The sequence below is a fragment of the Catharus ustulatus genome, chromosome 3 (assembly GCF_009819885.2).
Source record: "Catharus ustulatus isolate bCatUst1 chromosome 3, bCatUst1.pri.v2, whole genome shotgun sequence".
Lineage (NCBI taxonomy): Eukaryota > Metazoa > Chordata > Aves > Passeriformes > Turdidae > Catharus > Catharus ustulatus.
In genome coordinates, this window is record NC_046223.1 from 19,040,870 (window position 1) to 19,063,571 (window position 22,702).

Sequence of the window (22,702 nt, forward strand, 5' to 3'; positions counted from 1 at the left end):
TTCTTGGCTTTCAATGCTTTTTCCCCTCTGTATTAATATTCTGGTGGTTAAAAAATACAATGGTCTTGCTAAACTGGATTTTTTAGATTACTATTTTTGTCTGGATTTAGGGTTTTAAAAAATCATCAAAATATCTTTTCAGACTCCTTTATACTTTCCACAGGTACTGTATATAAAATACAAGGATTAAAATACTCAGAAATTCTTGGTTTTTTTCTTGTTTGACCTCCTTACAAAAATGTATGTTCTTTTATCTGAATTGTGCTTATTACAGTAAGTGCACTTGCCCTTATATTTCCCACTATTAATTTTTTCAGAGCAGATAAATGCTTAATTTGCCACTTAGTGCACAATTAACTGTTTCTAATTTGTCAACTACTTTTAATTTGCAACGCTGCAGAAGCAGATACCCAGACACCACCTGATTTCTAATGAGACATGCTGATCTCGAGGATGCAGCTCACACTGGGGGCATAGTGGGGACACATTGCTGCAGATTTAATTCAAGAATTACTTTTTACTGTTAGGATGTCACAAATTAAAGGAAGTGCTGGTGCAGTTCAGGGCAGATCTCTGGGCCTGGGCAGCTGTGGCTGTTGGAAATGCAGTACCAGTGAGAGGTTAGAGACTTCTCTTTTGGGTTTTGTCCATACCCAGAATACTGCAGTAGAATATAGGAGCTTATAGAGACTCTCTTCAAGTGTTTATGTTAAAGTAGTTTTTGCATAACTTTCTTTTTTGCCAGTGAGGCTTTGTGGAAATTGGGATATTTTGTAAGACTGAGAAGTTCATGTTGGCCTTACATGCAGGCAGGCAACCTCTGGTTGGATGACTTTGGTATATATATAGGATAATCCTAGATTTACAGTATTTTTATGTAGGGCATTTTAATTTTTTGTTGGTTTTTTTTTAGGCTGGCTTCTGCCTGGAAAAGTGTTATATGTGTACATTTTGATTACATATTTAATGCTTGTTGTGGGAGTGAAAGTCTTCCTCCTAGGAACCTTGTAAGTCCTGGATTTTTTAGATTGGGTTAAAAACCACATGTAGGGTATTTTAGTCTAAATACTTCATTTAAATGTTTGAGGTTTCTGCTTAATGAATTTTGAACTAATTGATCCCTTGCATCTAAACTTATATGAAATCTGCGGATGTGAATTTCTCAGCTTGTGAAAAGTCAGGTTTTGTGTAATGGAACCTCAATTTTTACCTGTCCTGAGCCATGAGAATGGTCTGCATCCCATATACCATAAAGTATTTGACCAGTAAGGACCTGCATTCCAGCTTGCAGCACAATACTTGTTGCTAATAGTCTTGTTTAATTAATAGGTGACTTCAGAGGAAGCTGAGAGGAGGAATTCAAGCATGGAAATTGAAGATGGAAGTATTTCTGAGGAGTGATTAAGGAGTATTTAAGCACAGTTTAGGAAACTGACAGTCTTCATTAGTATCAATACAACTTACTTTGCATTTGTGTATTTTGCTCTCTCACCTCTTTTCAGACAGCAAAGCTCGTTTTAGCACAGAACTGTACCATCCACTTTTACAGTCTCATTCTCCACTCCTTTTTTAGATTTTTCTGACAAGTTTCTGTATGAACTCTAACTGTGAGACTGTGAAGAAAGGGTTTATGGAATAGTTAGCTCCTACTCCCAAAACCAACCTACATATTTGAAGATAAAGTCTCCATTCATAGACTCAAATACAAGATAATTGTTAAATACCACAGTCCTTCTTTCCAGGTTTGCAGCTGTATTATATTTTGGAATATGTTTTCATATTGGATTACATGTTATCACACAGGAAATATAATTCATAGTGAATGAGGGCTGTTACTGAGGAAGAGTCTACTGATCTGCTGGGCTAAGAAAGATGACAGCAATTGTGCAGTGCTATGTTTGAGGCTGAGAATAGATTAGTTAAATAAAAGCAAAAAAAGCAGTCCAGTCTTGACCCAGGGAAGGGTAAACATGCAAACATCAAGCTTTATTCTAGTGCAAAAAATTGTAATATATAGGACCACGTTAACATTTGGAAAATTTATATTTCCTCCAAGAATTCCAGATTTGAGTTTCTCAATGTGACAGATGGAGATGAGGACTTGCTTGTCTATTCTGGGCCATGTTGTTTCCTGCATCTATGAACTGTTGTGGGACAAATTTGTCCCAGATATGTGCAAGGAAATTACTGTGGTGTCTGCCAGATAATCAGTAAAGGTATTGATATTTAGATAATAATTGTACATTGTTATCTAGGCAGTGGGTAATCACTGCTCTGTTATCAGCTCCTCTCTCACTTTCTCTCATCTTCCTGAAAAGTGGCTGCTGGTCCTGTTCTTTCTGATTAGACCCTGAATAAAAACATGGAACATTCATGGAGAGCTTTGATGCTGAAGGTCTCTGAAAGAGCCGTCCTGAGAATGCTGAGGTTGCTGTGACATCTGGCTCAGACTACGGGCATGTCAGGAAAACTGCTTTTGTTTTGGTCAAAGACCTGAAATCACCCTTCAAGGAACAGGCTGCTAAATGTGCATGTATCAGGAGAAAAAAGTTATGGCAAATAAATGCCAGGAGAAGAAGGAAGAAGGACGATAAGGAATAGAGTGACTTTTCTATAACCGGGGCTCCCCCTGTCCTTCCTTTTGTGCAATGAAGTTCTGGCCTGGAAGAGAGACTTCATGAATTGTCTATTGATCTTTCCTGCTCCTGTAGGAAGTGCATTCATACCCTGTGTCTGCTGCTAGAGCAAAAAGAGGGTGGCAGAGATACAGAAACTTGTGAACAAAACTCTAAACCTGCATCAGAACTCACAAGACAGCATATCAGGCTGTTTCCTGATCAAAGTATTTGCCCTTATGGAAGTTTGGCAGTACTGTTGTGCATTCTTTTTCATTTTCACTAAATGCCATTATCATTCCTTTATTAAAGCTTTAGTCAAATTTCAGTGTGTCAGTGTGAAACTCATATAAATTAATTTATTTCTCAGTTTGCAGGTGCCAGCAGCACAGAAAATGCTCTCAGAACTGGGCAACCTTGTCAACCTTGTGGTCAGCTGGCAGACCATTCTCCATGGGGGAAGCCATGTAGACTGTGATTTTCAAATAAGCAGCATTAAGTGATGTTAAAAATTTATATTACAATTTTCTATTTTATGAGAGTTGAGCTTTTGCCCTAAAAGGCAAAAAATCCCAGTTCTTTTAAAATAAACTGTTATGGCTGTTGATGGCCTTGCCTCGTGCAGGATTAATTTTGTCTTCTGAGTTTTGTTTAAGATGTACCCACAAATGCTGATGTGCATCAGCTCTACAGAAACTGAATTTCTGCTGATCTGCAGGGCTAATCTAGAAGACACACAGGGAAGTCTTAGGATATACTTCAAACAGTACTAATAGAAGATGAGTTTTATTTTGTTCAAAAGCATGGATTCCACATACTTTGTTACACAAGCTACTGATGTTGGACTCCACTGAAATGTTCTGTGTTGGAATTTTTGAAAAAGCCAGAAGAAGCACATACTGGCAACAAATCTGCAGTCAGGTCCCTGGTACAGCTCTTGAGATTTTTTGCTTCAGAAAATGAATGTGTTCCATGTAACACGCTGAAATTCTTCACGGGAAAGTGTTTTGCCAACATATTGGGAAAATGTTGTTGGTCCACAGCTGACTAGGGCTATCTTTAATACTGAAGCATGCTTAAAAGAGCAAATAAAACCGGACAGCTTTCTTTCCACAGAACTTCAAGAGGTTCTGAAAGAGCAAAACTAGGAAAAATATTCCTAGAGAAGAGGAAAATTTAATAAGTTGTTATCCCAAGATTTTATTTTGACAAGACAGTATTGTAATCCTCCCATGGATGGTTATGGAGCTATTTGCCTCTATCTCTCAGCAACTCCAGGGAAATCAATAGCTGTCAGAAAATGCCCTTTGCCATCTGTCATTACAGGTTATTCATAAACCTGATGCTATGCTGAAGAAGAGTCTGGGCAATCAGATTACTAAATGCCTGGTGCCTTGAATAGAAATATTAAAGAATAATTAAAACTGTCAGCCATTGATGCATAAATACAAACATGCTCACAGAATTTTTTTTTCTCATTTTCATTTCCAGATTGCTGAAAAAATATTGAGCTGACAAAGATATATACCACTGATTGATTATTCATGCCCATCAATGTCCTCATTTCTCTGGGCTGGAAGACTCAAGCTGAAAGCAATATCATGAATAATTTTTATATTCATAGAGCAAACTGTGTATTTGCAATCCAGTAAAAGGTTGCTGCTGTTGGCATAGATCATCCATAGAAAAAGGGAAGGACCCAAGTCTATCTTGCTTTTATCATCCACACATTTGCCTCAGCTCTGGTTCCTCTCCCCCACAGTACCCAGGGGAGCTGACAAACAGGAAAGTTCACCTTAAGAGTAGCTGGGAGATACCAGCAACTTTTCTCACGCAGGGTGATGACAAATAAACACCCACATAAGTTCCCTCAGACAGAAACACTCATGGCATGCACAGGATAGCACCAGCAGCCTCACCCTGCTCCCCTCTCTGGATGGTCAGGAGGAAGATCCATTAAAAACATGCAAGTACATCATGGCCCTTTGATCTTTCCAGTCCTGTTTTCCCCAGAGACAGAGAAACAAACTGGTGTCAGTCAAGCCCCTTGCCCTACTTGATAGCTGTTGGTGACCACACCTGGCACATGCACCCAGACAGTAGCCATGGACCCCTGTCCATCGTGTCATTGTGGCCCCTGCTGTGACCCACGGTCCCTACCTCAGCCTCTGGCACTGAAACACACACACAAACACAGAACGAAGTGCCCTCCTTCAGGACAACAGTCAGAAATGGAGTTTAGTGTCTGCAATATGTCACACACTCCCAGGCAATAATCCCTGAGTTCTCTGGGCTTCCCCCATCTGCCATGGTGCTTTGTTGTGCCATGGAGATGAGCCTTGGACCACATAACTTAAGACAACATGTTTAAAAACACCTCAAAAGTTAATTATGATTAATGTATTGAGTAAACTCTTATTAGATAGTAAATGATTTATAGCTGCTTCCTCTAGAAGATGTATATAAAGGTCACTGTCTGAGATACAGCTATTTTTATGTAGAAATCTGACAGGTTCTCACTAATATTACAGGTATATTCTTAGAGGATTTCACCATTTGAAACCATATAGAGGACAAGGAAAGAGGGATTTTAATTTTAATATCAGGAAATAATCCTTGAAATAGCATGACAGACCAGTTCTGCATAAAATCACCCAGTGAGAGATCAGGGACTCACTTTTCTCCCAGGAACACTGAATGGTAATTTAATTTATTTTGCTGCAATTTTTTAGTTAAATCCTGTCTGGGTTGCTTCTTTTCCAGTCTTGATAATTACTATGGGCATTTCTAATATACATTACATCCCAAATTGTTGAATGCAATGCCAAACTGTTGCTAATTAAGGAGCTTCAGACTCACAAAACATTAATTAATCATGAAGTATCTGGGCAGTGTGTGTGTGTGTGCGTGTGTTCATGCTCAAAACAAAGCAGCTAGAAAATCTTCCCTTGGTAGCTGAACATTTTAGGCAATTCATTATAAACATCACTAGTTCCTGAGTGTTTTCCTGGCAAGTTTGCCCAGACAAAAAAACACACCCAAGTGCTCTGCAGCATCTCCTTCACATTGCCAAGAGCCAGCAGGAGAGTAGCTTTGTTAGGTGGGAGAGCTTTGTTCCTCACCCACTGCATGGCTTCACACACACACACATGGTGTCAAACACAGCAGGACGTGCTGTGCCTGTCCTCTTCCCCTTCTTCAGCAGAACAACAACTCTCATCTCCCTGCAATCCTGGGAATATGGGAATTCTTTGCTCTGACTGCATCACAGCACCCTGCAAGTACAAATTTCTCCAAAGACTAAGGGTTGTCTCGTCAGCAGCATACACCAGAAAAAGCAAAATGGCAAGAAAAATTATGAACTATAATGCTGGGGGAAAATAGATTGGGTATGGAAAACTGCCTCTGGGCTAAGTTAAGCAGAAAAACAGGAGTGCTTTTTGGGAATTAGAAATAGAAAAGTAAATTTTCTAGGCTTGACCTGGACACATTTAACAAAGCCACAGTGCTAACTGGAGAAGAGTACAGGAGATGTGGCCAAGCTGAGAGGGAAGTTAGAGATAAAACTGAACTTGTGCCTAATTTTGTCATTTAGTGTTGTTATTCATTGAAAATGATAGGTTTCTTATCCAAAATCTCACCCTTGTTTTATTGTGATTTTGCTCACGAAGACGACAACATATTACTGCAATTATGCAATTAATCTTCATTATAAGATGATTAAACGGGTTCAACAGCATGTTTTTCTTTAAAAACAAGAAAGTTGAGTCCAAGCTATAACAAATACTTTGTTTTATGAACACTAGCTAGACAGACTACATTAATTAAAACAATGCAGAGTCCTGTACTCACATCTTATCTATAAACTGGTTTTAGCCAACTGAAATTGATACCTCAGTGCAGTTAAATTATTATTAAATCTCAGTGCCAATTAAAATATGAACATGTAGAGCTGTAGCAGAGGTGTGACAGTCTCTGTGCTTCCGGGTGTTAATGAATTCCAAGAACAAAGGTTATTTTTACTTGAAGGACCCTTTGTAGTTAAGAGAGAATGTATCAAATGAAACCCATAAAATATGCCAGACCACTGTGAAACCACTGTGTATTTCTCACAGACCATCATAAATTCTTACCAGCCTTTCTCCAATCAAACAGCTTTTGATAACAAACAGTACCAAATTCAGGGTAAGGAATTGCAGACCTGGACTTAGGAACAGGACAAGGGGGAATGTTTTTAAACTGAAAGAAGGTAGGTTTAGGTGAGATATCAGGATGAAATTCTTTGCTGTGAGGGTGGTGAGGCCCTGGCACAGGCTTCCCAGAGGAGCTGTGGATGCCCCATCCCTAGAAGTGTTCAGGGCCAGGTTGGATGGGGCTTTGAGCAATCTGGTCTGGTAAAAATGCTCCTGCCCGTGGCAGGGGGATTGGAACTGGATGATCTTAAGGGTTCATTTCAATACAAACCATCCTATGATTAATATTAGGAAACAGTTTTTACCACAAATGATCATTATGTAAAACTAATTTCAATTATTTGATGTGTCAGTATATATTTTGCTGGTAAAAGAAAAAAAAGGGAGTTTTATGAAGCTATGTAAACATCATCAGTTGATAGTTTGCATTTCGTGTTAGGGAAAAAAGATGTCAAAACTATAAGAAGAATAAAACAATTCTAAGTCAGTCTGGGCAAAAGAACAATAACTTGCAAAAGGTGCATTTATTATTTTAAAGAAAAATGTTGGCTGAACACTGCCTCTAGGGACATAATTTTGGATTTTTAACAAAAGGGAAATCTGGGATGCTAAGGCTTCTCCTCAAGAAGGTAAGAAATCTAGTGGTCACTGATGTATGGAAGCCCAAACCCCTCAAAGAAGTGACCACTGTTGAGTCCCTTCAATTCTCTATGTAAAATTCAGGCCATGTTGAAGTTAATGAACATGAAAACAAAGGGAGGAAAAAGGGAATTCCAAAAAAACCCCAGAGGCCCAAGTCTGAGCAGTGGCAGAGCTGAGCCTAATTCAGTTCTCTGAACTGTTCTTCTGCCCCAAATTTCCATCTACAGATCTTTCTCAAGCAGGGAAATTTGTGAGGTGCTTGTACATGCACGATTTCTCTACAGCCTCTGAGCTGTTAAATCTGAAATCAGAAATACAATCCCCTAAGGCTGGAAATCCTGATAATTTTGGTACTGTTGCAGGTATTCAGATGCTCTGCACCACTGGCTGTATGATTGCCTCCATAAATAGCTAATCAGACCCATTACACTTAATAAAAACAAGTCAAAGTTTAAGTCACCATGGAATACTCAGCCTTTGGCTTCAATGCATGAATGAGTTTGAAAGGAGCAGGCTGTTGCATTAAAAATAACAGATTTAGCTACTAGCTGGTTTTTCCAGGGAAGAAAGCATGACGGAGCAGTTTGGGCCTGGAAGTTTGGATGGATTAAAAGAACAACTTTGGGTCTTATCTTCAATGTCACATAATGTGGATTTTATAAGCAAATTCAATTAAATAACAGATACAGAATGATCAGACTTCAGTCGTGACAGCAACAAGCTCATGCAGTGCTTATAATTATCATTTATTCTATGCCATGCACAGGTCTGATTAGAAATTGAAATGAGCAAGCTCCAATTCAGGATTATACTTGTAACGATTATTTCGCCCTGTGCTCTGAATAATTGCATTTTTCCCAGTCTCCACAATTGGAATTGTGTTTTCTCGGAACTCAGATGAGCAGCAAGAAACATATAATGGACAGTCAGAACAGATTTATTTATAATTTCAAATTCCCCTTGCTATCAGTCAGTCCTTCTCCATTGTCAAGTGGCGTTTTGCCTCTCTTCCATCAATTAATTTTGCCTGATTACCTGCCTGCTTCTCTCACCACCTTTATTCTTTCCTCCTGATTCCAGAGCACAGATGCTGAATAAATGCCTTTATCACCAGGTCCTTCTGGTTCAGTGAGACAATATGAAGACCCACCAAATATTTATGGGTTCTACTCAGCTCTGGTGGTAATACATAAGTGTGACAGCAGCTCTTGGAAGCAGCAGCTGCTGACCCTTGCCAGGCAACTCCAAATTCCACTTACATGGTTTTACATGCCAAGAAATAAGCCACAGTCTGGTGCACACGTTGGTTTGTGAACAGATTTTGCCATTCACACAAGTGTTTTATCAAACACTTAACTCCCTGTATCCATCACTGTGCAGCTGCATTAAGGTACCCACTTAATATAGATCACAAACTTAAATTTCATCTTTGGTGTTTCCTAAATAACAAAAAAACCCCGACAAACTCTGATGTTTTGTTAAACATGTTTCCTCTTATTTGATTTACATTATAATAAAGCTGTCAGTGTTAGTGCAGCACTTAAAAGGTTTTCTGATCCCTCCTCCTCCTGGAAGCCTCAGCCAGGAATATGAAACACAGGATCTGCATTAGTATTCACCGCGTGCATGGCAACATTGACCTTGTGCCTCAAGTGGTTTTAATATTTCAGAGACATGAGGATTAAACTCCATGGGAACACAGAATGGAATAGTGGCAGGGCAAGAAGTGATGAATTAAAAGAGGAAAAAAAAAATTTAAAAAAAAAAATCATGTCCTATGTAATCAGACATCTAAATGAAAGTAATTTTACTGTCAAAACAATCAGTTAGCTACGCAACAAGTAATTAGGCAAATAGTGTTCATTATTCTTTAAGTCTCTCTGAGAATGTTTGATGTGCTTAGTGGATAGCTGATAGTGGCAGAGTGATAGTGATAGCTCAGGGGATAGCTGATGGCTTTGTTTAGCTCCTGCACTACCCGCTGTTTAATGCACCGTGTGCCAAATGTCACAGTCCTCAAGCAGGCAACAAATATCTAATCAGCAAGGTGGAACTTTTAAAGAAGTTGGAGTGTCATATTTTGAAGTCCAGAGTTTGTCCTTCACCCCTCTGACTTCTTGAATCTCCATCCTGACACAGGGGTAAGACTCAATGTGGTGTGGCAGAGACCAGCACTGCTCCTGGGTGTCACATCTCTGGTGCAGCACCAACCCAAGCTGGAAGGCCCTGAGATTCTATGAAGTCATGTACATAGCATGGTGTGTTCTGGTGTTGTAAGCAACTTTTTATGTTTTAGTGGGTTTTAGCATGTTTTATCAGGTTTATCAGAGCATCTATAGCTTTGTTGTGTTTGGGGGTTCTTTTGTCCGTATGTGGTTTTCCACCTTTTTTCCCATTTTTCAGTGGTTTTAGCAGTACAGTTTCTTCCTTTTGCCTTTTCCAAGCTTCTCAGAGGCAATAAAAACAGCAGGGAAGTGAAACTGTCCTCTGGCTGCATCAGGCTAATCATCAATTAATTCCTATGTGAAAATGAGCCAGCGTATTTTCCCCAAGATACGACCAAAGCAACAGAAAATAGTACAGAAAACATTTTTAAGAACAGCGTATTTTTTAAATTTATAAACAGAAATTAACATTTGTTTTGTATTTTTCACCTCTTGTCTCTAGCAAGTGTTTATAAACCTTTCCCTCTTCAAACAACTGGAAGGAACTTGGAAACAAGAAAGCCAAATTAGGACCTAGGTAGGATATACTCAAATTACAAATAACCCAATGAAGAGTTTGATCTCATTGTGAAACCAAATTTGTTTTCTCTGAGAACAGAGATATAAAATTGAGTTGTTTGTGATCCATCACAGCTTAGGTTCAGACAGTAAATTTAATGTAGAAAATTAAGAGTAATTCTACACTTACAACTGTGTCAGAGAACAAGATAAGTTAAAATTCATAGATATTGCTTTTGAAATACTTGCTGCTATGGAGACAGGGACTTGCAATTCCTACAATAAATGAAATCCAAACCAAATCAACTTTAACTCAATTATGTTCTTTACCCCAGGATTTTAAAGAGTTCTGGAAATTCATGCCTGAGCACATCACTGGTGAGAATCACCCAGTCCTACCCTGGGAGCTGAGGTTCAAAATTCAGAGAACAGAATTAGAACATCTTATGGACTTGTCAAGAGTTAAGCCAAACTTTCTGACAGCATAATAAATAGCCAGTATGTCATGGGCATTTTGTTTTTAACTGCAATTTTTAAAGTGAGAAATATAATGGAATTGCTATCCCAGTGTGCAAGCCCAACTTGTCTAATAAATTAAATACTCCAAATGAAAATTAATGGATTTTTGATCCACTATAAAAAATTGTTTATGTAAGTCACAACTCAACCTGCTGTGCTGCTGAGAGCAAAAAGTGCACTTTGGTAATTGAGATGAGTGATCACTTGTCAGACTCCAATATTGGATATGTGAGTTTTCATTCTCAGATTCTCCAGGGAATTGATTCCACCAACCTGAATTACAGGATTACACAAGCACTATTTTGCAGAGGGTCTTTGTCTCCCCCTTCACTTGATGAACATGAATAAAACTAGGTAATTCTGAGAACAGTCAGCTGAATATTATAACCCTGGAGCCATCCTGCAGTCAGACCTGGAAATCTTCCACACTCTGTGTCACAACCCATGTGTCTGTGGATTGCTCAGAGAGCCAAAAAAATGCATTGGTTTTCTTGCAAGCAGGATCTGAACAGATGAACTTGCTGGGCTATTATGCAAATAAGGACTTACAATTTCTTAAAAACAATGCCATCATTTTCACAGTGTCATTTTTAAAACTTCTGCTGCCAAGGCAGTTTTCATAAGAAGACATGCAATTTGTTAACCATTCAAAATCCTTTGAAGGGTACACAGCACTTATGAGCTGTGATAATGTGCTTTCCTCGCTGGTATTTTCCATCTGGAAATTTCCTTGTGCATTACAAAACAGGATGTTTGAACATTCAATCAAATTTGGAGAGAAGGGGAAATCAGTGCTCTTAAAAATGAAGTGATGCCTCATTGACAATAAGTCATTAGGGTAATCAGAAATAAACCGAGCCTGCCCTGTCAAGTATTTGAAATATTAAAATATGCTGCCTCTCTTCATTAGAAAAGGATTTCTTTTACTAGTGAAATGTGTCAGACCTGATGCATTCAAATTATTTTACAAGCTATAGCTAAACCTGACAATGTGGTGTCGAGACAGTATTTTAATCTCCATGGCAGGGATGAAATAACAGCAGCGTAGAAATTTCAGGCCAGTTGTCCATGATCACACACTGAGCCTGTGTCAGAGTACAATAGTTCATCTGCTTCTCATGTTTGCAGCAATGACACAAAAAAAATTACCCCAAAAAAAGGTCTGGTGGGCCTGCTCAGATGATCACCTACCCATAACACTGATTATTAAAACAAAGGAGCCTCCTAGACTGGAGGAACAGAACTGGCTGTTCCAGAAGAACAGATGTTTTGTTTTTGTCATACCGCCCTGCTTCCCTTCAAGGCTAATTTTCTTCATCCACTTCTCTCTTCCCTCTCTCCTCTCCCTCTTACAAATCTGCTTGAGAAATTGGGATGAACAATATTTCCATTTGGGAGTGTTCTAGTCTGCTTCTGCAGAATCACAGGCCAGAGCAGAAGCTGTAAGGTATTTCAGTTTTAGAAGTAGCTGGTTTGGATTCCACATTCGAGTAAGGAATTGGTCCAACTGGACATCTCAGCTCAATCTGCCCAGCTGGATATCTGCCCAGCTGGAGTTGGAGAGCTCAGGCAACACTCCTGCATGGCAGCTGCAATTTAAACATAAAAAAAGAGAAAACCACACACAGTTGCATGTGAAGTAGAACAATGAATGACACAGAGAATACAAAAATGTTGTTCATATCACCCCAGCTAAAAATATACGCAGCTATGGCATCTCAGAAAGGGAGATGAGGCATAGAAAAATAGGTGTATAAGCACACAGAATTCTGGTATTACTCACAAAGAAGAGATGTTGTTGTTCATCACAGAATTTGATAATGGATATTGTAAAGGTGATACATCAGGATCTTCTGTTTTGCCAATCTCATAGCCAGATTCCAAAGACCAACTGTGAGAGTTTTCTGAACATTCTGGAGAAACTGCAGACTCAAAGTCTGGCTTAAAAGAGAACAAAACACTTCCAGTATCATTTGGTCACCTCTTGCACCCACTACTGATGAAGAAGTTTCCCCAATATATTAACTTCTGCCCATACAGCCTTGTTAATTCACCAATGACTGAAACCGAAATATTCTTATTTGGGCAGAATAGATGAATACCTGTCTGCCCTGAGAGGATTGAAGGAGTCTTTAGGCTCCCCACCAACCAGCAGAGACCCACTAAACAACCTGTGTATTTTTGTTGCCCCTCTCCAGTGTTATTCTATCCCTTTGATGTATAGCTGAACGGAAACACTGGAGAAACAGAGCTAGAACTGGCAGAGTAGCCCATCATTTAACACGCCTGGGCCAGCAGCTCCACTTGGGAACCACTCCAGCAGTCAGGATCAGCAAGGCAGGATGGAGCCTATCAAAAGCACATTGCCCTCAGCCATTGGCAAGGACATGACAAAACAGCTCCGCTCCGTTAGGGCTATGCAGAGTGCCAGGAATCTTTTGTAGATTGGTTGCTCTGTCTTTTTGAAAGGCTTGGAATGTGGCAGCCACACAGATGTGCCTTAATTCACGAGTTTCTGCAAGTCAAAAAGTTCCAGGACAAGTTTCTTTTAAAAGGACAAGTTATTTTTGTAGCCAACAATACTGGTGACTGCAAAGGTTGTGTTAACAGTAAACAAATTTCCAGGTCTTTGAGTGCTCAGTAGTTCCGACTCTAGCCTCTAGCACAGCAAGGCACAAAAACAGGATGACAAAACAAGAAATGACAAAAGTAATGTCCTCATTTGAGAGCACACTGTTTATCTCTGATAAAATCTGTACCCTTATCTGCTGGAGATGGAAGCTGTTTCATGGGTGTCAAAACATGCTGCAGAGAGAAAACAGAGCCCTACAATCGAATGAAAAGAATCATCATCAATTCATAATTGCACCCAGTGCTCCAGGATAAGAGATTGTCTATAGATACTGTCAGTAGATTTACTAAATATATATGTATATATATATATATGTATATTTAAAAGGATCTCTGTGGTCTGGCAGCTTTTATTGGGATTTCTCTGGAAGATAAACTTGTAATATATGGTACATAGGTTTTCATTTACCCCAGAAACACAGGGATGAGACTTTCTAACCCAGTGATGTATCAGTTCTGGGCTGAGTGCTCACAGATTCTAAAAAAGTAGATACAGTCTTAGCAAACTACTTCTGAACTTCTCTGAAGCTTATAAAACTGCTATTACAACTGGAAGGAAGCATGACAAGGTTCATCAAAGATTCATCGCTTGTTGTTGTAGACTTCAAATGATGAATGAGAGAGGGCACATTAAAATTCTGCTGCTGCCACTACCACTTCAGGAAGCTCTTGAAGGATAAATACTGCTTCTATTTAAAGGCAACAGGTTTTGAAAGAGTGAATCACATTTTCCAATACAATTAACAATCTTATTTAATAATTAACATAAAGGGGCACTGGTTGGTCTCATAAGGAAAACACACGCAAGAAAATACAACAGATTCCTCCACAGAATATTCAAAGCCAAAGCACTGCATGCTGCTGGGATTATGACAGTGCTCTGGGTGACAGGCAGGACTGATAAGCTTTTGTTTCCTCCTGCAGACCTTGCTAACTGCATCTTGGTTTTCAAGGCCAAAGAGTCAGAGAAGGAGCACATTCATGGAATATCTTTGACATCCCTTGAAAAAAGGCTCTCAAATGACCTGAGGTGGCATGGCTTACAATGACCCCACAGCAGCAACTCTGAACCAGCCAGCAGCACTTGTCAAAAATGTACTCTCAATTAACATCCTAGAAATACAGCTTCCTTTTCTTGTTCAGTATAACCCCATAAGAAATGTTATTGTTTGGACCTGCTTCATGTGGCAGATAAGACACAAAGATAACAGAAGAGCACTTCCTTTGTTCATTATATTAACAGACAAGAATTTATTTAGCTATTAGATGGCCTGTGTGGGTATGTGCATATCAAGGAGGACATAATTAAATACGGAAATATTTAAAAGCCTATAAACAGATAATAAAGGGGATATAAAATCCACTTTGTATTCCTTTAAAGTTCATCTCATGCAACGTCTCAGACAATATAAATATGTATCAATATGCATTAAAAAAAGTCTGCTTCAGGGTTGAACTTGAGATCTAGAATCAAAATGTTAGGTGGCAAAATTCAAGGGTGATCTAATCTGTAGTGGAGGAAACAAGGGTTAAAAGAGGCCAAATGCCCCCCAGCAACCTGCAGGACTCCACACCATGGAAGTTTACACCAGTGCCTGTAAATGGGACATGCTCCCCTCTGCGAGCACAGCTCTGCTGCTCTGCAGCTGGGTTATGCCTACAAAAATACATCATCCTTTGCCAGACTGAGGCAACTTCTGTGCTGTTGATCTAGGCTAATAACAAATTTGTGTTAATGCACATTTAAACATACAACTGCTGCATGAATGTGGCTTTATTCACTTTCCAGGATGGAAAGGATGTCTATCAAAACAGCTAATTTCCATTCGCACCTAGTTACAAACCAAACTAGGATAATTCTATTCTCAAATAAATGTCCACATGTAGATGAAGAATTTGGACTAGAACCAGTGCCACTGCTTTAGTCTGAGCTTGCACTGGGTTTGCTTTAAATGCAGCACTGAAAGATGAGTGAAATAGGATCCACTGTGTGATAAAGGAAGAGGATAAATGGGTAAAGTCAAAACAAATTAGAAAGGTGCGAAATACTAAAATGGGGAGCAGTTCTGATCACTATTCTTTACATTTTAGTGCTTTCTGGCAGCATCAAATTACAGCACATAGGCATTCAGAGGCTGAAGCACACTGCAGTTTGTCAGGAGGCCCTGAGGCACAGCAACAGCCCTGGTCAGGTACTCATCTTGGTGGCAGTGGAAAAAATGCATTCTGACTAATTTCACTGAATTCTCCACTCCCATGAGAGAAAATATACATTATTTAGGATTATAATATCACCTAGAGGTGTAATTCCCAATTTCAGCTGTGCAGTACCAGGGAGAAGTGCCTCCATCTCATAAGAACTCATCGAACACAGAGAGAAATCCTGCTTTGCCTGTTCTACAAGACTTGTACTATGCATTACCTTTAATATTAAGTGCTTGGTACTTATATAACTATAAAAGTAATATAGCAATATAAGTAATAAAAGTAATAGTTTACAGGTGAGAGGTATTCCATAAGACTGGATGACTTCTGTGTTATTTAAGATGTTTCCATAAATCTTGGGGTGGTCTGTAAAAGTTGTTCTTTCCAGTCAGTGCTTCCCATTAATGATCAAGTGCTTCCCATTAATGATCAGTGGCTGCAAATCTGTTTAAAAAGACTGAAACTGGCAGAACAGTGCGATAGGCAGATTTCTTCAGGTCTGTCAGAAGACTGGTGATATTAGGAATGATTTATAGGAAAAAAAAGGAGTAACATCTCTTCAAGATTTAGACTAAACAGATATTTTGGCTTTTAATGCTTTATTCCATTGCCATAATATATTACTTACATATGGCGGTCTCATAATTAGAAAAAAAAATTAAAAGCACTTTACATTCCTCAGACTTTTACTGAGAGTTTGACTATGCAGAAAGTAATGGAGTTGGGCCACAGAAGTGTATTTTCTCTTACATGGGATGTTGGCCAGCAAGTAGAGGTAGTAAAATAACTACTTCAAGTGTGCAGGCACTAAAAAATATTTCTAGACCTGTGGTTTATTAAATTGCATCAGAATATTGTCTGCAGCAAAGAACTTCATTCTTTGGTTGAGGTGTACCACTGAAACACATCAGAATTTTGTTACAGCATGTTCACATGTTTGCTGGGAGAAAAGAGGAGGAATATGGTATTTCATGGGAGAAATTTCCCTCCTTCCCACCTACAACCGTGTTACTGAGCAGAACAAAAATAAATCAGAACAATGTGTTCATGAGCAATGGATGATCAAAAAACTCACCAGAGCAGGAATCTGGACTGAGATCACCAATGTAAAGTTCAGTGCAGCATGGATGGCAGCCCAATATTCATTGCTTCCAAAGAATAAAAAACCCAGTTTTTGGTTTATTTTGACCTTTTCATCTCCTGCTCTATTTGTAGCAACCCAAACTTTATCTAACATCCAATAACATCTTTAATGAACTAAACTTATTGTATTTGTTTGGGTTTTTTTCTATTTTAAATTTTTCACCAACCTCATGGTAGAAATTGTGATTATTAAGTGGGGTTCACATGAAACAAAAGGTATGATTTCCATCAACTTCCATGTAGCCAGATTTTTACCAAGTTGGTATAACTTTCTGTTGCAGTTTGACATGAACATTGAAATGTTACCCTTATCCCTCAAAAATGCAGGTTCTCTTTCCATTAACATAATTCAGTTAAATGGATGTGGTATCAAGATCTAAAGGATGGAATCCCTACCAATAAAAGTCTAGAGACTTTACAGTGTGAACCTATTCCAATTGTAGAGGGAATGGGCCTTAAATGGAAACATTTTGTTTGTTTCCTATTGGAAACAAATAACCTGCAGTAAATTCAAGGATTTTGGATCGTGCGCTGTGATTTTAAATTTTTTTTTTTGTCAGAAGTATCTGTGTGGAGATGGAACGGAGAAAGGAAGAGCAATAGATTGGTAATACCCTTGCTAATAATGTGGGACTACTCAAGACCCCAACAGCAGTGCCAGATGATAACAACCTCAGAGCAGTTTCTGTAAGGTGTAGGTTGAAGAACTTTTTCTTTCTTTTTCAGGGGCTTAGTGCAAAAGGAAGAGTATGGCTCAAGGAAGCAGATGGAAAAACACTTCTGACAGCTTAAGTACAGTTAATTATTTGTAGGCGAAGCATTCTGCTATCAGCACTGATTTGCTGTACTTGAAACTGAAACAGTCAGAGCAGCAACAATTTTATTCAGCATCACTGCAATTACCTGACTATAAATAGGAGACTTTGCCTTTCATCCCTTCCAGGAACAAGCAGCTAAAGGTCAGCATGCTGTGTAGATGCCTCTTTGGTAAGCAGCTCATGCAGGTCTCATCCTCTCCCACCTTTTTCCACCTCTTACCTTTTTCCTTTAAGCAGATTCAAGTTACTGGGAAAAAAAAAAAAAGGTACAACATGTATGGGAAGAGTTCAAAAGGTAAGTATCGCCTCTTTCATATCACAGAAGGTGCAAACTAATCAGTTTGAGGAAATTATTTAAGAATGTGCTTATTTCACACCTGCTTCTGAAGGAGCAAAGAGTGATGATGTGTTTTCTTATGTCTTCTGGGATTTGTCTATAGCATCAGACATGTAAGAGAAGAGAACTCTGCTCCTAAATAATGACATTCGCCTTTCTGGGAAAAGAGACAGGAAGAAAGCAGGAAATTGCAGAGGAAATCTCCAGTCTCCACTAACCAACAGAGGAACTGGAGACAGAAAGGATAGCATAGGTTATTTCTCCCTCAAAAGTGTGACATGGGGAAGACACTCCTTGTGACCAAAGATCACAGTATTTTTTTCTATTCTTCAGCAAAACTACACAGTTTACCTCTCTTGCTTTGGTTAAAGCAGAATCTCCTGAGCTGGAAGAGACCCACAAGGATTGAGTCCAACTCCTGGACCTGCAGACTAAATTCAATGAAAGGGAAAGTACCCTAATATTAATCAGTTTTTCCATCAACTTTAAGATTGATTTCGAAGAGAAACAAAATGCTATTCAGAGCTGTGTGGTTGCTTTTTTGAATAAGTACTATTGGACAGAACTGAGACTGTTAGCTGTCATTGTCCATCCACAGCAAGGACTAATTAGAGCAAGATATTCTCCAGAATACTCTGAACAGCTGTGATTATCCACTCTTAAGAAAGATTAATTTGACGGGAAAGAATGGAGAAACCCTTTAAAGAAGACATGGGGAACAGTTTTCTATGGGAGGACACAAGACAGCTCACTTTTAACAGGATGGAGGGTGAAAAGGACTTCTTTCTCTACATATTGAAATCTTAAGTGGCCTGAGAGAAAGAGTACTTAGGCAAGTGGAATAAATTACCTAAGAATAAATTTACTCTGGAAATACAAAAAAAAAAAAAAAAAAAAAAAATCTAGTACCAGAGCAGTGAAATCCTGGAAACACTAGCTCAAAGCAGCAGTAGGATCAAATGGAGTGTTCTGCTTTCCAGTGGAGTTTGGGAAGTGTATCGATAAAGTTGCCTGAAATAGAGAACTTCTTTCAAATGACCAAGTCCTTGAAGTCCCCTGAGGATGCATTCAGAAGACCCACATACACAATTGCTTTTTGTGCAAAGTCAGGAATTACAGACCAGTGCCAGTTACAAAAACTCAGAGTTTCTACTCATCCCTGCAGGCAAACAATTGACCTGCTAGCAGTCCAGCTCACCCCTAAACCTTAGCATTTGAAAACTGTGTGTTTTCAGGTGAGAAGCGATCATACTTTTACCCATTCAACCTCACAAAATTCCAAGCCTTTCAATGAAACTGACTTTAAAGCATGTATTTGGAATACAGGGAACCTGAATTAATTTCTTTTCATCTCCTACAAAATCCTAGAAGATGCATGGAAAGATTCAGTCACCTGCTCAGAGATGAAGGTTTTATGAGGTAGCAAGGCATCTAGAAGTTATTCACTGTGATTTGTTCCTGTGAATCTAGTTCCTACACTGTTGTAGAACTAGATGCTTTAGTTAGGATGCAGAGAAGAAATTCAGTTACAGACAATCACCAGCTTTTCATGGGTTGTGCATTACTTATTCCACTGCAGCAGAGCTTTATCAGTTAGGTTTGCAATGATCCAGTGAAGTTTCTTAGCTCAGGCTCACTCCAAGGGAACATATCTGTACTGTCTGCAAGGCCAGTGTAATTTCAAGAACACTTCAGCCACCTCTGTGGCATGTGCAATCAAAACCCACAAATCATCAGAGTCCAGATCATCTTCCCAACATCTGATTTAGCAGTCTGATGCTTCTAGAACTGGGTGTACTACATTGTATGAAGACAAAATGCATCCAATAAAAACTACTGAAAATGAATGAAACTTGTGTAAATTAAAGAATGTCAACCCTTGGGACAACTTCATATAAATGTTGTTAGGCCAGCTAGTCCCATTCCAAGCAATGCCCAGGCAGGATTTGGGAGCCAAGGCACGGGCAGAGTGTTAGCATGCAGCCACCGTGCTTTGCTGGTTAACAGGATTTAATGTCCATGTAGCCAGACCAAAGCAGAGTCCTGGCACTGCAGGCACACAGCAACTCCAGCTCCATAAGGAACCAGGGATGGGGTGACTCAGCAGCCATTGTGAGACTGCATCTCTCCTGCTGGAGTGCTGTGCCCAGCCTAACACCACCTCAGAGCCTGGTACAGGATCCGTCTGGAGCCAGACCAAACGTGGTGAGCAGCGAGCTCGTGCTACCAGGACCAGCTGAGAACAAGCCAGGGCACAGATGGGCCTCTCCACGCTCTTCTCTGCCAATCTCTGGTAGAAACACACCTTATTAGCTCATTCCAATGCAAGAGCCAAGCAGTGCCTGTGAAGGCTCCGGTGTTAGTCTCGAGTTTACAGCCTTGCTGCTACCCACAGCACCAGTGACTTTGAGGGAATGAGTCTGGGTTCAGCACTGAAATATATTTATTTCAGAAGCAGCAGTTCTGGACACTTCATACCTTTGCCCTGTCAAACTGATTAACCTAAAATGTAAATAGATTGTGGGTATTTATGTAGATGTGTATTTGTATATACATACATATGTATAAAGATATGCACCCCATATAAATGAATCTGAATGAAAACCCTATGACAAAATTTTAAAACTTTTAAATTATAAAAAACTGAACATCTTTCAAGAGGAACCTCATACAAGACAAAGACATTTTTTGTATTTGTTCCAGCTTAAATTTTACAGCAGAAGTAAAACTGCAAAGCAGAATTACAAACCACAATCAGCTGGTCCAGTATTTGCTATCCAGCACTGTGAGGAATATAATAGCTACATTAAAATCCTCTTTAAATATATGCAAGTTTTTACCTGGTTTGGTTTTTTTTCAGTCAGAGGAACACTATTCTGATAAGCTTGATTAGGTTAAACCCACTGTATTTCTACATCTCACTGTATGGTGATATTTGGTGCATCACAAATGAAGTACAGAAATATACTGGATGTTCACCTGCAGGAAGAGCATATAGTTAGAATACAGACCACTGAAACTGCAAACTCTTTTGTTAATGTTGTTTTGGTTGGATTAAAAGAACCCAACAAACCAAAACCACTGAAGCAGTTCCATGATATTTGACATCCCTGTTTGACTAGTGTCATGAGAACAGCCCTGCAGGACAGTCACACATCTGTTCTGAAGTCCACTCAGTGCTCATTTTCAGCTCTTCCTCCTGTGTAAGATCATCTTGTCCTGTGCTTCCTCAGTCCAGAATAGTCCTTAAGAAAAGAAATGCTGCTTCCTGGAAGACAGCAGGGACTACAGGGATTGCAGTTTTAATGAGTCCACTAAACCAAGCAGCATTATCCCTGCAGAGGTGAAAAGTTGTATAATTTGGCCCATGTTGTTGCAATTTTTTTTGTTTGCTTGGGTTTTGAAAATCATTTGTTGCAATACATTGAGAAACAGGAGACAAACACAATTAACTCAGCCATTCTCCCATGGTATTCTGCTTCTCTTTGCTGGATCTCTCTTTCATGTACCGTATTTACTGCTTGGGTTCAAAGTTCTTCTCTTTGCTTTTTTTTAATCATGCATCCCTTGGTTCACTCGTCCTTGCACCTCCAGCCTTTGCTGTTTTCAGTCTTTAGCGATGATCTTTCAGTTAAGAGCTCACCAGAGTGTAGATCATGCTGAATGTAAAAGAAAGACACAAAATGAAAGCATCCCTTTGAAGCATGCAGAGCACTTTGATTTTTATAACCCTTTGCTGTCTGTTCCTCAGGTCTGACTGTATGGCCTGTGCTTCCCTTTGCATTCTTTCTATCTCTCTCAAGCATCTTAATTATGGTGTATTCAAGATGGGTATCAAAAGGCACTCGAGAAATAACAAATTCATTATCGACATCCTACTGCACCACAAGCTGTGTTTGAGCTTTTTAAAGCTCAGTCTGATGTCTGGATTTGAACACTGAAGAAACAAAACCATTTTGCTTTAGCGTGTTTGATCTTTTAAACTTCAACCAGCAACTCTCGGCAAGGCAGGCAAGGTTTTTCCCATGAAATTGCATTGTTTTGATTCCTTTGGAAAAAACTCTGTGCACTAGAAGAAAGATAAAATGCAGCCACCAGCTGGACTGAATGCATACATTAAATGCATCTCTGGAAAGCAGAGAAAACAGAGTATATTGCCACAGCTCCATTTTGCTGCAATTCTAAGTCTGCCAATACCCAGGAAAGCATTGAAAAAATGTCTGTAATTTATACCATTTTATCTAGCACCAGGCAGTGGGTTTTGGATGGTGGCCATGTCTCAGAATGAAGAGCTCAGAGGAAGCTGCACAGCAGTAAAGTCTCAGGAGAAATGCTACACCACACTACAGACCTGACTCTGATCCCAATACAAAAATGCAGAGATAAAAAATGCTATTCACCACAAACCTCAATAGCATTTAAAAGGAATATTGAGAAACAGGAATGTGCAGCAGTGACTCCTCAAGGTGTGGGGAACAGCAGAACTGGTAAGACAGCAGTCAACAGAGGACACCAGAGGACAAAAACACACTTTTCTTCCACCAGCACACAAAACCTGCCTTGCAGAGGCATGACTACATGCAGGATTGGCTTGAAGAGGCAACTCTCTGCCAGTGCATCACGGAGGAAGGAGTAGAAGAAAGACAGCTGAAGCATCAGCTCCATTTAAAGTGTGTTAGAGTTTGCTGTCCACTGGTTTTATGGTGTGATTACAGGGGTGACTAAAAGCACTGGGATCCTGGCAAGGCCTTATCTTAAATGATCCTACATATTTTTGCACTTGGCATTTGTGCCCGTGCACTGAGAACATATGACAGCTGAAAGGGGCAGGGGGACAATGCCCAATCAGTGTGCATATCTTCACAAAATGTACTTT

The 22,702-nt window shown here is 39.4% G+C and overlaps 1 protein-coding gene across 1 annotated transcript in view; it reads right to left on the reverse strand.

Moving 5' to 3' along the window:
* Window positions 1-8,930: 8,930 nt before the first annotated feature.
* The window catches only part of CNIH3 (cornichon family AMPA receptor auxiliary protein 3), a 57,257-nt gene continuing 43,485 nt past the window's right edge, over window positions 8,931-22,702 (reverse strand). Inside the window, exon 6 of the mRNA XM_033055183.1 lies at window positions 8,931-21,485. Within this exon, the coding sequence (XP_032911074.1) occupies window positions 21,458-21,485 (28 nt within the window). The 3' untranslated portion in view covers window positions 8,931-21,457. The remainder of the gene's footprint in view (window positions 21,486-22,702) is intronic.